This window comes from Pleurodeles waltl, chromosome 6 (genome assembly GCF_031143425.1).
Source record: "Pleurodeles waltl isolate 20211129_DDA chromosome 6, aPleWal1.hap1.20221129, whole genome shotgun sequence".
Classification (NCBI taxonomy): Eukaryota; Metazoa; Chordata; class Amphibia; order Caudata; family Salamandridae; genus Pleurodeles; species Pleurodeles waltl.
The window spans coordinates 1,593,139,834-1,593,153,573 of NC_090445.1; the positions used below are offsets into that span (position 1 = coordinate 1,593,139,834).

Here is a 13,740-nt window from a genome sequence, read left to right on the forward strand (position 1 = left end):
CTTGGCCAGATAATTCAAGCCTTTCACTTAAAATGCTTTCGGCCAAGCTTACTATGTTGCTATGCTTAATTTCTATCAAAAGGACTTCGGATGTTAAGTCCTTAGACGTCTCTGCCCGCCAATTCTTACCTTCTGGGGTTTTGTTTCACATTTCCAAACGTACGAAAACTAATTTACATTCTGTCTTTTACCCTTTCTTCCCCGACAAGCCAAAACTAAGTGTGGGGCTTTGTTTTAAAAGAATATGAAAAGAGAACTGTTAACCTGAGAACGTCCTCTTCTAATCAATTGTTGATCTCCTTTCGTAAACCTCACAAACAGGTGTCTTCGGCAACTCTAGCCCGTTGGGTTAAATGGATCATGTCCTTAACGGGGGATTGACATCTCAGTTTTTGGAGCTCATTCTTCCAGGGGAGCCATGGCCTCCAAGGCGTTTGGCCTGGGGTCCAGTTTAGAGGACATTCTCAGGTCGGCAGATTGGTCCAATGACAATGTGTTTAAAACTTTCTATTGTAAACCTGTTAGATCTGCTTCTTCAATTGTTATTGACAAGCTTTAAACTCGCATAGTAGAGCCTCCGGTCTTGTCATAAAATGTAGATTTTCCTAGTAATTTATGACGGAAAGTCTTAATTTTATTAAAGACACGGAGGCGAATATTATCCCACCACAGTACTACTTTTAATATTTACTTTTTTCTCCCTCCCAGCGACTCCAGCACTTCCTCCAGCTTCCGGATAACGCCACTGGCTCCTCACTCTCCCTCTTCAAAAAGAAACCTCCGGATCCATCATCGCAACCTTCTCAGGATCTCCTGCCACCTTCATCTGCCTCTCGATTCATCTCTGTGGTCCAAGAGTTTTGTTCCGTTTCCTTGGCATTCGCAATTGTTGGACTTATTTACCCTTTGTTTTATGACTCTATCTAACTTACTCGCTCAAGAAAAGAGGGCTGTTTGCAGTCAAGGGTACTCTCTATGGTTGATGGCTTATGCTGATTGGCTCAGTTTTATTTCCTGTTTTACTCCCATTGGTTAGTCTGGAGCTAATCCCCTTGGGAGCTGTAGTTCTTCACTGCTGCTGTTTAAAATAAAGTAAGAAAAGAACGCATAATATTCGCCTCCGTGTCTTTAATAAAATTAAGACTTTCCGTCATAAATTACTAGGAAAATCTACATTAGAGACTGATCACCATATATATAAAAGTCAAGGAGAAAATAAATGCACAGTGACCCAGAGACTTATGTGGGTGTAACTTCTTTAATCAGCACGGTATCCACCTAGTGCCTGGTAACAGTGGTGGCAGAAGTGGGATAAAGAAGCAATTATACCAGCAGAGATGGAACCTACCATTACACTGGGTGACATGATAAAACAGATGGTGGAAGGACAGAGCCATTTACAATTGGTGGTTGAGGACTAGGCCAAGACTGCCTGGCAGGACTGGGAGAACCTACAAGATGCCCTAAAGTCACAGGCCACCCATATAGCAAATAACTAGCTAGTACAAAAGACTGCCATTCAGAAACTGACAGAGACCATCGCCATTAATAGGGTACACCCCAATGTACCAAGTTCAGTACTCCAGAAGAAAAAAGTAGGGAGGACACCTATGCCTTTTTTTACCAATTTTGAATGGGTGGCCGCTTCAGCCTATTGGCCACAGGAGCGATGGGGGCAATATGTGGCTTCTCTGCTTAGGGGGGATCTACATACAGCATACCAGGTGGCAAACCCTGTTGGGGACACTCTGTATGCAGAAGTGAAAAAGGTGATCCTAGAATGCCTTGGATACAACAGTGAACATTGTAAAACCAAGTTCCGGAAAGAGAAATGGAATGCCCACGATAACCCCAGGGCCTTATTCTATGGTGTCCAGAACTTAGGGCTCCAATTGCTAAAACCGCATGAATCCACCAAGGGCCCACCAGATCATACAACACCCTGAGGTTACAGTTTCCTTAGCCATTGATTTGGCATGCACCTATCATGGATCACAAAACTTTAAGGGCTCACAGACAAAGGGACCGATCACACCCACCCCGAGCTGGAAACCCATTAACCCAACCAAACCCCTCCCTAGAGCATCACAGGGAGTCTACACCCTAACACGGCCCATAGGAAAAGAAATTGGGCAAGGCCATCAGTGTTTTCAATGTGCTGAATGGGGGCATATTGCCTGGAAGTGCTCCCAGAAAGGACAACCCGCTGAACCCATGGAAATAGGCCTCTCCCAAGGACGAGTTCTATATGCAGGCGATAGCTCCCCAAAATACTTAAAAGAAAATTACAGTCAATAGTCAACCAACCCTACTTTTAATAGACTCTGGGTGTAGACACTTGCTGGTTAACGCCGATCTGGTACTCCCCCACCAATGGAAGGAGGGAGAACAGGTCGGTGATTATGTGTGTTTATGGAGAGTCCAGACATACCCCATTGCGGAGGTGGGTATTGACAGGAAGGAACATAATGAAAAGGTAAGGGTTGGAGGGATTCCTCATCTGATAGAGGACATGATGATTGGTACAGATTACCAGGACTTTCCACAACTGCTCGACGTTACCGGTCCCAGTGGGGCTGACCAGTCGTATTTGGGAGAAGCCCCATTTCAATCAGTTCTCATTATGGGAGGTAAGGAGAAAAAAAAAAGAAAATGAGCCGTAAGGAAAAAAGAGAAAAAAAGAAAACGTTTCTAAATGTGTGTGAAACTAATAAAACTCCCATTTCCTTTGCAGTGGCCCAGGTAAAGGTAACCCTGGGGAGATGTTGTGCTAATAAAGGGGAGGACCCGATACTCTAAAACACATGGGCCCAAGTCGTTCCTGGTGAACCAGAGCAGGTAGGAATCTATTTTTCTGATAAGTCGGGTCTGCTCCACAGTCATGTGAAACTAAGTGGGGAAACAAGTACACAGTTGTACCTTGCTCTTATCACTCACAGGTCCTTCATCTGGCCGGTAGCCAAGCTGGGGGGAAGCACTATGGTTGAGAGAAGACTGTGGAATATTTATCAAGGTGATTTTACTGGCCTGGGGTCTTCTCAGATATTCAGAGATTTTGTAATACCTGCCTGCGATGTAAATTGGTCAATACACCTCAGGTGGCCAAAGCACCCCTAAGACCCATCCCTATAATTGATATACACTTTACTCCAGTAAGTGTGGACCTATCAGCACATGCCAGTACTGGTTGAATACCCAGAGGTGATACTTCTTATCAGCATTACTACAAGGTCGGTTTCTCAGGCCATGATAGAACTCTTCTCACAGGTGAGTTTTCCTAAACAACTAGGACCAAGTCACCCCTTTTATGTCCCGGCTAATGACCCAGACATCAAATCATATCAAATCATTAGCATTTATAAAGCGCGCTACTCACCCGTGCGGGTCTCAAGGCGCTAGGGACAAAGGGGGTGGTTATCGCTGCTCGAACAGCCAGGTCTTTAGGAGTCTCCGGAAAGCGGAGTGGTCCTGGGTGGTCCTGAGGCTGGTGGGGAGGGAGTTCCAGGTCTTGGCCGCCAGGAAGGAGAAAGATCTCCCACCCGCCGTGGAGCATCGGATGCGAGGGACGGCGGCGAGTGCGAGGCCAGAGGAGCGGAGGGGGCGGGTGGGGACGTAGAAGTTGAGCCGTCTGTTGAGGTATTCCGGTCCCTTGTCGTGGAGGGCTTTGTGTGCGTGGGTGAGAAGTCGGAAGGTGATCCTTTTGCTGACTGGGAGCCAATGCAGGTGTCTCAGGTGTGCGGAGATGTGGCTGTTGCGGGGTACGTCGAGGATGAGGCGGGCTGAGGCGTTTTGAATGCGTTGCAGGCGATTTTGGAGTTTGGCGGTGGTCCCAGCGTAGAGGGTGTTGCCGTAGTCCAGGCGGCTCGTGACGAGGGCGTGGGTCACGGTTTTTCTGGTGTCGGCAGGGATCCAGCGGAAGATCTTGCGGAGCATGCGGAGGGTGAGGAAGCAGGCGGAGGACACGGCGTTGACTTGCTTGGTCATGGTGAGAAGGGGGTCCAAGATGAAGCCGAGGTTGCGGGCGTGGTCTGCGGGGGTCGGTGCGGTGCCGAGGGCCGTGGGCCACCAGGAGTCGTCCCAGGCGGACGGGGTGTTGCCGAGGATGAGGACTTCAGTTTTTTCAGAGTTCAGCTTTAGGCGGCTGAGCCTCATCCAATCTGCGACGTCCTTCATACCCTCTTGTAGGTTGGTCTTGGCGCTGGCGGGGTCCTTGGTGAGGGAGAGTATAAGTTGGGTGTCGTCGGCGTAGGAGGTGATGATGATGTCGTGCTTGCGTACGATGTTAGCGAGGGGGCTCATGTAGACATTGAAGAGTGTCGGGCTGAGTGATGAGCCTTGAGGTACGCCGCAGATGATCTCAGTGGGTTCTGAGCGAAACGGAGGGAGGTAGACTCTTTGGGAGCGGTTTACGAGGAAGGAGGCGATCCAGTCCAGGGCCTGGTCTTGGATCCCGGTGGAGCGGAGGCGGGTGATTAGGGTGCGGTGACAGACGGTGTCAAAGGCAGCCGAGAGGTCGAGAAGAATGAGGGCGACTGTTTCACCGTTGTCCATCAGGGTTCTGATGTCGTCTGTGACTGAGATGAGGGCGGTTTCAGTGCTGTGGTTGGTTCGGAATCCGGTCTGTGAGGGGTCGAGCAGGTTGTTGTCTTCCAGGAAGGTGGTCAGCTGTTTGTTGACGGTCTTCTCTATTACTTTGGCTGGGAAAGGCAGAAGGGAGATGGGGCGGAAGTTTTTCAGGTCGCTCGGGTCAGCCGTAGGTTTCTTTAGTAGGGCGTTGACTTCGGCGTGTTTCCAGCATTCGGGGAAGGTAGCAGAAGAAAAAGAAGACATGCCAGATTTTGGGGACAAAGCACTTAAGAACCTTTATTTATATCACTCACAGACCGATGGCCTCATCAAGAGGTATAACTGAACCATCAGAATAGTTCTAGAGAAAACAATCTCTGATGCTGGCCAGGACTAGAATTAAAAAACTATATTTAGTCATCTATGCCATTCACACATATGCCCAATCCTCCACAGGACATAGTCCCTTTGAATTAGTATTTAAAAAAGATTTATTTTCTCCAAACCTTTCTATCTTTTTATGTGTCCTGTACATTGGTAAAGTGTCAAACTTTGCTAAAGCTTAACATTTTGTGCTGGAAGGGTACCCTTCTAGTATAAAACCTATGCGCAACATCATGCACATACCCCTGCACTACGGTGCATGAGTTTGTGTATTGGCACAAGGCAGCCTAAGGTACGCCAGCACTGGAGGAAAGAATAACAGCACCATATCATAGTGAATATGGCGATGTTGTGCTTTTTCGTTTCCACACGACGCATGAAAGTGTGAAAGTTAATGCACTCCCTAAAAATGTAGTAAATCTGTCCCTTCGTTTCTCCAAACCAAGCACTCTTAACATATAATGCCTACCACTGTGGATCACTTGTGACTCCTATACCACATAGTCCTCGTTGTCTTAAGTAACACTTACCATGCATTGAGTCACACACTTGGATCATTTATTGTCGCTCTATGTCTCTGTATAAAGTTTGGGATGTAAAGTACTCTGACTCTACATTAGGATGAGTAGCGCTATAAAAAGAGGGGGCTGCGAGATGAAGGGCTTCAGTTGCGGGTGGTAGTGAGGGAATCCGTGAAAAAGTCATGGGTGGGTGCCAAGAACATGTGTTGCACTGGGCGCCACCAACCCTAAAGCCCGCCCTGCTGTCATTGTTCAATGCCCGACATAGCTACCCACATAATGTATCCGCTACTGGAAAACGGGCCAGACCCGGCCTAAAATAAGCAATGCGTTTATACATAAACCTTACTTGATATGGTGGCAGAACAATAGGAAGGAGAAGATGAGGGTAAAGTGGTGCTTGAGTACACTTGCCAGCTCAAGGAAAGAGTACACAGGTTATGGGAAGAGGTTAGAGCCCAGATGGAGAAGGCACAGGAGAAAAAGAAGGTGGATATGATCGGGGAAGTAAGATGAGAAAGCTGAGAGTAGGGAGCAAGGCACTAATTCTCCTCCCCTCCTCTGACTAGAAGCTGCTTGCTAAATGGCAGGGCCCCTATGAGGTCGTAGCTCAGGTCACTCCTGTTACTTATAGACTGGCTGCACCCCATGCCCAAGAGAAAGGACAGATATACTGCATCAATATATTGAAGGAATTGGAAGACAGGACGGAAACACCCACTTTGTCCCCGACTTCTCTCTTGATAACCCCTGAACAACCCCTAGAAATCGCATTGCCCCCTCAACTCGAAATATAAATAAGACTGACACCCAGTATAGAAGATAACTTGACAGAACTACAAAAGAGACAGCTAGAGGATCTTATGGACTGAAATACGGATGTCTTTTCCCCAATCCCAGCACAGACCACTTTGACTGAACACAATATCCAAACAGAGCCCTTGAAGATAATCCAGCTGCCGCCTCATCAGACCCCTGAAGCCAGAGGCCAAGCAGTAGAAGACTAGGTCAACAGTAGGTTGTCAGGGAACACAATCGAACCCTCAAAAAGCCCTTGGTGTTCTCCTGTCACACTGGTGCCAAAACCAAATGGCACCATTTCCTTTTGTATTGTTTTCTGCCAGTTAAATGCTATATCCAAAATTGATACATATCGCATGCCCCGAGTGGACGAACTTATTGAAAGATTAGGAACTGCCTGCTACCTCACCACTTTAGACTTAACAAAAGGATACTGGCAGATACCCTTGCAAAAAAAAGCTAGAGAAAAAACTGCATTTGCTACACTGTCAGCCCTGTATCAGTTCAAGGTGATGCCCTGAGGACCGCACAGGGCCCTGGACACATTCAAACCACTCATGGATAATCTGTTGAAACCTCGTCACACACACAAAGCTGCATACCTCGTTGATATGGTGATTTTTAGTCCTACCTGAGAAAGACATCTAGGACACCTAGAGTCAGTACTTTCAACCCTCATAAATGCAGGTTTTACCGCTAATCCAGACATATGTTAGTTGACCAGAGGCTCCACAAGGTACTTGGGGTATACCATAGAGAAAGGCTCCATAAAACTTTAAGTAGACAATGTAAGGGCCATCCAAGGACTACTGTATCCAAAGACTAAATGGGACATATGGTCTTACCTGGGCTTGTTTGGCTAAGTTGGCTATTATTGATGTTCATACTGAATTTCTCTGAAAAGGTTACCACTTTAACCGAGCTCCAAAGAAACAAGATGTCCCAACAAGATAACCAAAATCACCTCCCCGCAACTCAATAGTTTTGAGTGGCTCAAGTCTGCTTTGTGCTCTGATCCCATATTAAAATGTCAGGACTTTTCACGGTCCTTTAGACTGATGCTTCCAATCAGGGTCTGGGCGCTGTGCTGCCTCAACCTGACCGGAAGGGACTACTTCACCCAATAGTCTATATAAGCCATAAATTGCTGCCTCGAGAAACACACTACCCCACGATTGAAAAATAATGTCTCTCTATTAAATGGGCTATTGGATCTCTTCAATATTACCTGTTGGGATGCACCTTGTCTCTGCTCACAGACAACGCCCCTTTGACATGGTTGTCACAACATAAGGATACCAACCTACGTATCCTGCTGTGGTTTTTAGCATTGCAACCCTTTTCCTTGCAGACTGTCCAGCTCCCAGGATGATGTGAGACGCCGGTTTCCTCTCCTGGACACCAATGTCCTGATGGTCCGATCGGCAATGTCTGGAAGGGGGGCACTGTCATGGGGAACCAACCAAGGAGCCGGAAGAGGTGGTCATTCCCCCCGATCATAGCAATACTGAGGGAGAAGCCATGACTTAGGAGTGCCCCGAGGAGCCAGGAAGGGGCCGACAGCTCTAGTGCCAACAAGACCTTCCAGATTATCGGTGGGGAAGAGAGTGCTGGGATGCCGAGGGAAAGCGACGTCAGAGAATAGAAGAGGGCTGAGAAGGATGCTGATATGAGGGGAGCAGGGAAGACGACAGCAGAGACTGCAGTTGGCGGCGACGACTGGCAGGGAGGGAAGCAGCAGGACACACCTTCCCACCACATCCCAGGAGGGGTGTGGCTTTCAAAGGTACAGTCCTGATTGAGGGAGCGTTGGGCTCTATAGCCGGGGGGGGTGGTAGGAGGCTAGGGAGATTTGCAGACACTGGTGTATGTGGTTGGTGGAGGAAGGGTTTGCATATATCTGTGGGAAATCAGGGGAGCAATTTTGTTTGGTCTCAGAAACAGTATGCTTGTGACTTCAAGGGCCACAGTTTGGGGCTCAGACCTCCTGGTGCTCCTGTACTCTGTCCCCTCAATTACATCCCCCTTCGTTTATAATTTCCCTATAAACCCTGAGATATACAATTCCCTGAATATCCATTTTGTCCCTTTTCCAGAGGTCCACGGGGTCCTGAGATGATCAGAAAGGACGACAGGTGACCAACAGCAGGAAGAGGAAAATGACGAAAGGAGGAAAAACTAGTGACCTGATGAAAAAGGGGTGGTGACTCAATAACTCCTATACCTGGCATCAGGAGACTTAGAAACTGATCACCATTCATATAGAATTGAAGGATAAAATAAACACACATTGACTCGGAGACTTGTGTAGGTATAACTTCTTTATTCAGCACGGTATCCACCTCTTGCCTGGTTACAAGGATTTCCATGGGCATTGCTGTGGATGTCCCCTTGCAAAATCCATGGATTTTGATGCATTCTCAGATTTACAAAACCCTGTAACCCTGGGGATGTGCCAAAACCTTACACCTCCCCAGGAGAGGAGGAACAAAGAGAAATACCACTATTTCACCTCATTTTTTCAAGCTATAACTGAAATGTACTTTCATGGGGTTGCATCACACAAATGAAAGATTAGGGCATCCCCTTCACTGACTGCACCTAATCCCCTCTTCACCAGTGCATATATGGGGCTTTGAAGAAATCATAAGGCTAAATGCAACAGTCCACAAAACTCCTTAATAAATAAATAAATTGTGCCTGTCAGTCAGTGCACCTGCACCAGGTAGAAAGGTCAAGGGGATGCCTTTAGAATGCAAAAAAAGCTTTAAAGATCTTTGTGTGCCCTATTGTTTAAGGGACTAATAACAGCCAATTAACTCTGGTGATTAACGCCCTTCATGGAGAGATATCTGATTTATCTCATAACAGTTTTGACTCATGATACAATAGCATTGATGGTTAATTTTCCTGCTACAAGGCACAATGTGCAACATGCGGAGCATAGTTTCTTTATTTTGTGTGAATAGCTCAGTAGGTTACTGCTTTTGTCACAGAGATCCTTTTGTAACATTGAGAACATAGTTACAATCCTTCTGAACAGGACTTTGCACTATTAAGTGGTATCAAATGGCTACATGCAAATTGAAAGACATAGGTTTGACACCATATTCTTTTTCCCTCAATCTAAGTTTGCTAAAAAGGGTTCCTTTCAGCAGTAATACAATTGTATTAGCAAGAAACCCTCAATACTCTGTTACGTTTCAAATCCTGAGTTTACAGGGTGGGCTTTACTAATAATTTTTTGCCTGGTTTGCATCACAAAAATGATACAAATCTAATGTATAGTGTTGTTTTGGGATTTACTTTCCAGTACCAATACTGAATTACTTTGGAAAGTAGCACTATGAGCTACTTTGCATCAAAGAGGCCTACTAGGGTAGATCATGGACATTCCCTAGCACCAGTCCAAGGGTTTCGACATTAATCCCTATCTACTAACTTTAGTACAAAAGGATTTACATCAAACAATTACGCCTCATTGAGATAGACGTCAAGTAGGTGAAAAGATTTGTTTTCTCCAAACCTTTCTATCTTTGTATGTGTCCTGTACATTGGTAAAGTGTCAAACTTTGCTAAAGCATAACATTTTGTGCTGGAAGGGTACCCTTCTAGTATAAAACCTATGCTCAACATCATGCACACACCCTTGCACTATGGTGCATGAGTTTGTGTATTGGCACAAGGCAGCCTAAGGTACGCCAGCACTGGAGGAAAGAATAACAGCACCATATCATAGTGAATATGGCGATGTTGTGCTCTTTCGTTTCCACACTACGCATGAAAGTGTGAAAGTTAATGCACTCCCTAAAAACGTAGTAAATCTGTCCCTTCGTTTCTCCAAACCAAGCACTCTTAACATATAATGCCTACCACTGTGGATCACTTGTGACTCCTACACCACGTAGTCCTCGTTGTCTTAAGTAACACTTACCATGCATTGAGTCACACACTTGGATCATTCATTGTCGCTTTATGTGTCTGTATAATGTTTGTGATATAAAGCACTCTGACTCTCTACATTGGGATGAGTAGCGCTATAAAAAGAGGGGGCTGGGAGATGAAGGGCTTCAGTTGCAGGTGGTAGTGAGGGAATCCGTGAAGAAGTCATGGGTGGGCGCCTAGAACATGTGTTGCACTGGGCGCCACCAACCCTAAAGCCGGCCCTGCTGTCATTGTTCAACGCCTGACATAGCTACCCACATAATGTATCCGCTACTGGAAAACGGGCCAGACGCGGCGTAAAATAAGCAATGCATTTATACTTTCAACTTTCAGGAAGGAATATCAAAAGGAGTGTTAGTATCAATTGTATCTTGCATTTATCATTATTCTATTTATACATCCTTTAGAGAAACATTTGTTATAATAAGAAATATTGAAACATTTAAGCCAAAACACCCAGGACCCAGTGAAACAGTAAAGCTGCTGGACCTGCATAAGGTGAATATGCTGAATATGCCCAGTGTGCAAAAGAGGGACAAAAAAGATTAGAAATTAATATGAAAATAATTCGACAGTTTAGCAAACTATTTAGGCAAAAATGTAATGGTACATAGGGATGTGTGAAATAATATAACATCCTACATTTGCATTTAGTGGGTTAACATTCAACTTGTTTCTATCTGTTTTACCTTTCGTAACATTTTAAATAACAGATTCATCTTTTTTTTAACTCCTAAATAATGTATTGCTTTTATAATGGTTTTCTTTGTACTGAAGGATTGAGCGGTTTGATTAAATGTTTGCTTAAAACTTTTTTCTTTTTTTAAAAGAAAAATAATAATTCCGTTGTTGATGAAGGCTTCTTGGCAAACAGATATATGCACAGTTCTAGCAGCCTTTACCTTGAGAATCATTTATAACTGTGAATACGGGAACTACGATATAGAGTTTTATGACGAAATATATATTTTCGGTGCATTTCTAGCTCCACAGAAGGGATGCAGAAGAACAGCTCTGATGTTTTAGGTCTGGCTTGGCAGTACAGCTGTCCGGCAACATTATTACCAAATCTGTAGAATATCTGTGGAGTTGGGTTGGGAGTTAATCCAGGGGAATATTTTTGTTTTACGCCATGCTGTTTGGTTATTTGACATATCAATCCGCCTCTGACAGTGTGTTTGCATTGCATTGCATGAGGATTTATTTTACTTCTCAAACCACACTGAATCATTACAAATTAAACACTTTGGCCCAGATTTAAGAAACTGTACTGCCAAATTAGCATAATTTGTTGATGCTAATTTGGAATTAGGCTTCAAAAATTGCAGTGCCAGATTTACAAAGTGACGCAATGCATGCATTGCGCCACTTTGTAAGCCACCCTTGCGCCACATTATGCCTGCATCAGGCATAATGTATGCAAGGGGGGCATTCCCCCATCAGGGGGGTCCAAAAAAATGGAGAAAGAAATCTAAAAGATGTCTTTGCACTATTTTTGCATCATTTTTAACGCCTGCACAGGGCAGGCGTTAAAAGGAGGCACGCCATTATTTATAATGGGCCTCAATGTCCTTTGCAGGATTAGTGTCAACATTTCTGATGCTACTCCTGCAAAGCGCCAAACTAGCCTCAACAATTTTTACGCTAGTTCCCTAACTACTGCCATGGTGCGCTGTATCTTAAATATGGCACACACATGATGGCGTTAGAGGGCACTAAGGGGTGCAAGAAAAGTGGCGCTGCACTGGATGGAGAGCCACTTTTCTTAAATCTGTCTTTCTATCTCATCTATACAGAAAGCAACTATTGTTTATTTTTAAATTGTTTAGTCATAATCCAAAATGCAAGCCTTATCTATTGGCTTAGACAATGCTAGTGTTTAAAAATTGGGATCTCTTCCAAGGTATCTGAAACTGACTTGGCGCATTTACGAAAGACAATTCCAATGATCCATTATAGCGTTGTCTCGATCCAGTCAACGCGAAATATGCCAGTCTCAGGCCTGTATGGCTGGTGAAGAATCAGTCACATGTAAAATGGCTCCTGCCTGACCTGCCCAAATGACCCCCATAGAAGAGTTACGTTTTAACTATTCGCTAGTATAAAAATCAAAAATCAAATCAATGTTACAGACCTAATGGACGGCTGACAGATTTTCCTGGAGATCAGTGCCCACCCGTCCTCATCCAGAAAACCTAGGTAATCTGAGTGGCCGCGAGTTTCCTGCCAATTGGGACAGTACACTACAGCGCCTTGTGTTTTTCTAATCACGTTCAGACTTCTGCCGTTTCTAAACTCCAGAAATAATAGGTGTCAGTATTATTGACTATAATGGTGCTAATCAATTTCTCGACGTTGGAAGGATGAAAGTAGTATCTGAACTGGGTTTGCAGATCACCGCCTTACTCAGCAACATGCGTCGATCACAGCTTTTATTAAACTGGTTCGCACTCCGGTTCGGAGATTCCCTCACACCCAAACCCGGCCAGTGCCAAGGAAACCATTCTAAATAGTAAATACCACTAAAGTTAATAGAGACTTCAAGGTTAAACATCCTTTCCTCACACATGCTCTGGTTGGGGGGGTTGGAGGGGGCAGTGAACACGAGTTGTCGGTACCGGGGGCACCTTCCGGGAAGGGTCTCCCGCTCACCTTGGGAAGGTCGAAGTTCTCCTGAGTCGGGATGTCTGGCAGGGCCTGGATGGGGTTGGCGCTGCCAGGCCTTAGCCCGAAGGCCCCCAGAAATAGGATCCAGTGAAGGAGCATGTCTTCTCAGGCACTAATGCTCGTCAGCCCGGGAATGAAGGTGGTGGTCAGTGATGTCAGTCTGCAGAGCCTCTCTACCTCAAGTGGAGTACAGGGGTCGTCAGGTGAGAGCACTGCGTGATGTCACCGCCTCCCCGTGACAGGCCGGGCTCGTTGGCCAATGCCACGGAGACAGCTCTATTGATCTGTTCTCCCATTAACTAGCTGAGCCCAGGTGGGCATGTGTGGAGGAGGGGTGGAGACAAGGGGGCATCAACACCATCCTGGCTATCTAACGAGTTACTGGCACCAAGTGATGTTTTTTGACTAACATCTGCCTGAGTTCTATATTACGATTTTAATAGTAGGTTTAGCCACTCATTACGAGTATAGGTGCGGTAAAGCGCACCTGATAAATATCAGTGCCACAGGGTACGTTAATTATTGGGTGCAATAAATAGATCATATTACAAGTTTGTGGTGAATAACATGTCTACACGTTTCCCCTGTTTTCTCTGTTAAATTTCGTCAGGTTTGACCTGACAAAATGTAAGGAAGCTTGAGGTATTTAACGTGTCCAGTAATTATCAGATGCATTAAATAACTATCAACACGTAATTCCCACGCCTGCATAAACAGGTGTTTACAAATGCGTCGGAATTAACCGAGCCACTCACAATCAGGCCTTTAGTCTTTATGTGCACCCGAGGTTGAAAAGACCAGGTTTGCAAGAGTCGGGAACGAGGCTTCTAGGCCTAGGCTGCTACCTAGGCCATGT

General features: G+C 45.5%; 1 protein-coding gene across 1 annotated transcript in view; it reads right to left on the reverse strand.

Annotated features, from left to right (window-relative positions):
• AMBP (alpha-1-microglobulin/bikunin precursor) overlaps positions 1–13,087 on the reverse strand; it is a 56,713-nt gene extending 43,626 nt beyond the window's left edge. Inside the window, exon 1 of the mRNA XM_069241417.1 lies at positions 12,870–13,087. Within this exon, the coding sequence (XP_069097518.1) occupies positions 12,870–12,983 (114 nt within the window). The 5' untranslated portion in view covers positions 12,984–13,087. The remainder of the gene's footprint in view (positions 1–12,869) is intronic.
• Positions 13,088–13,740: the final 653 nt, after the last annotated feature.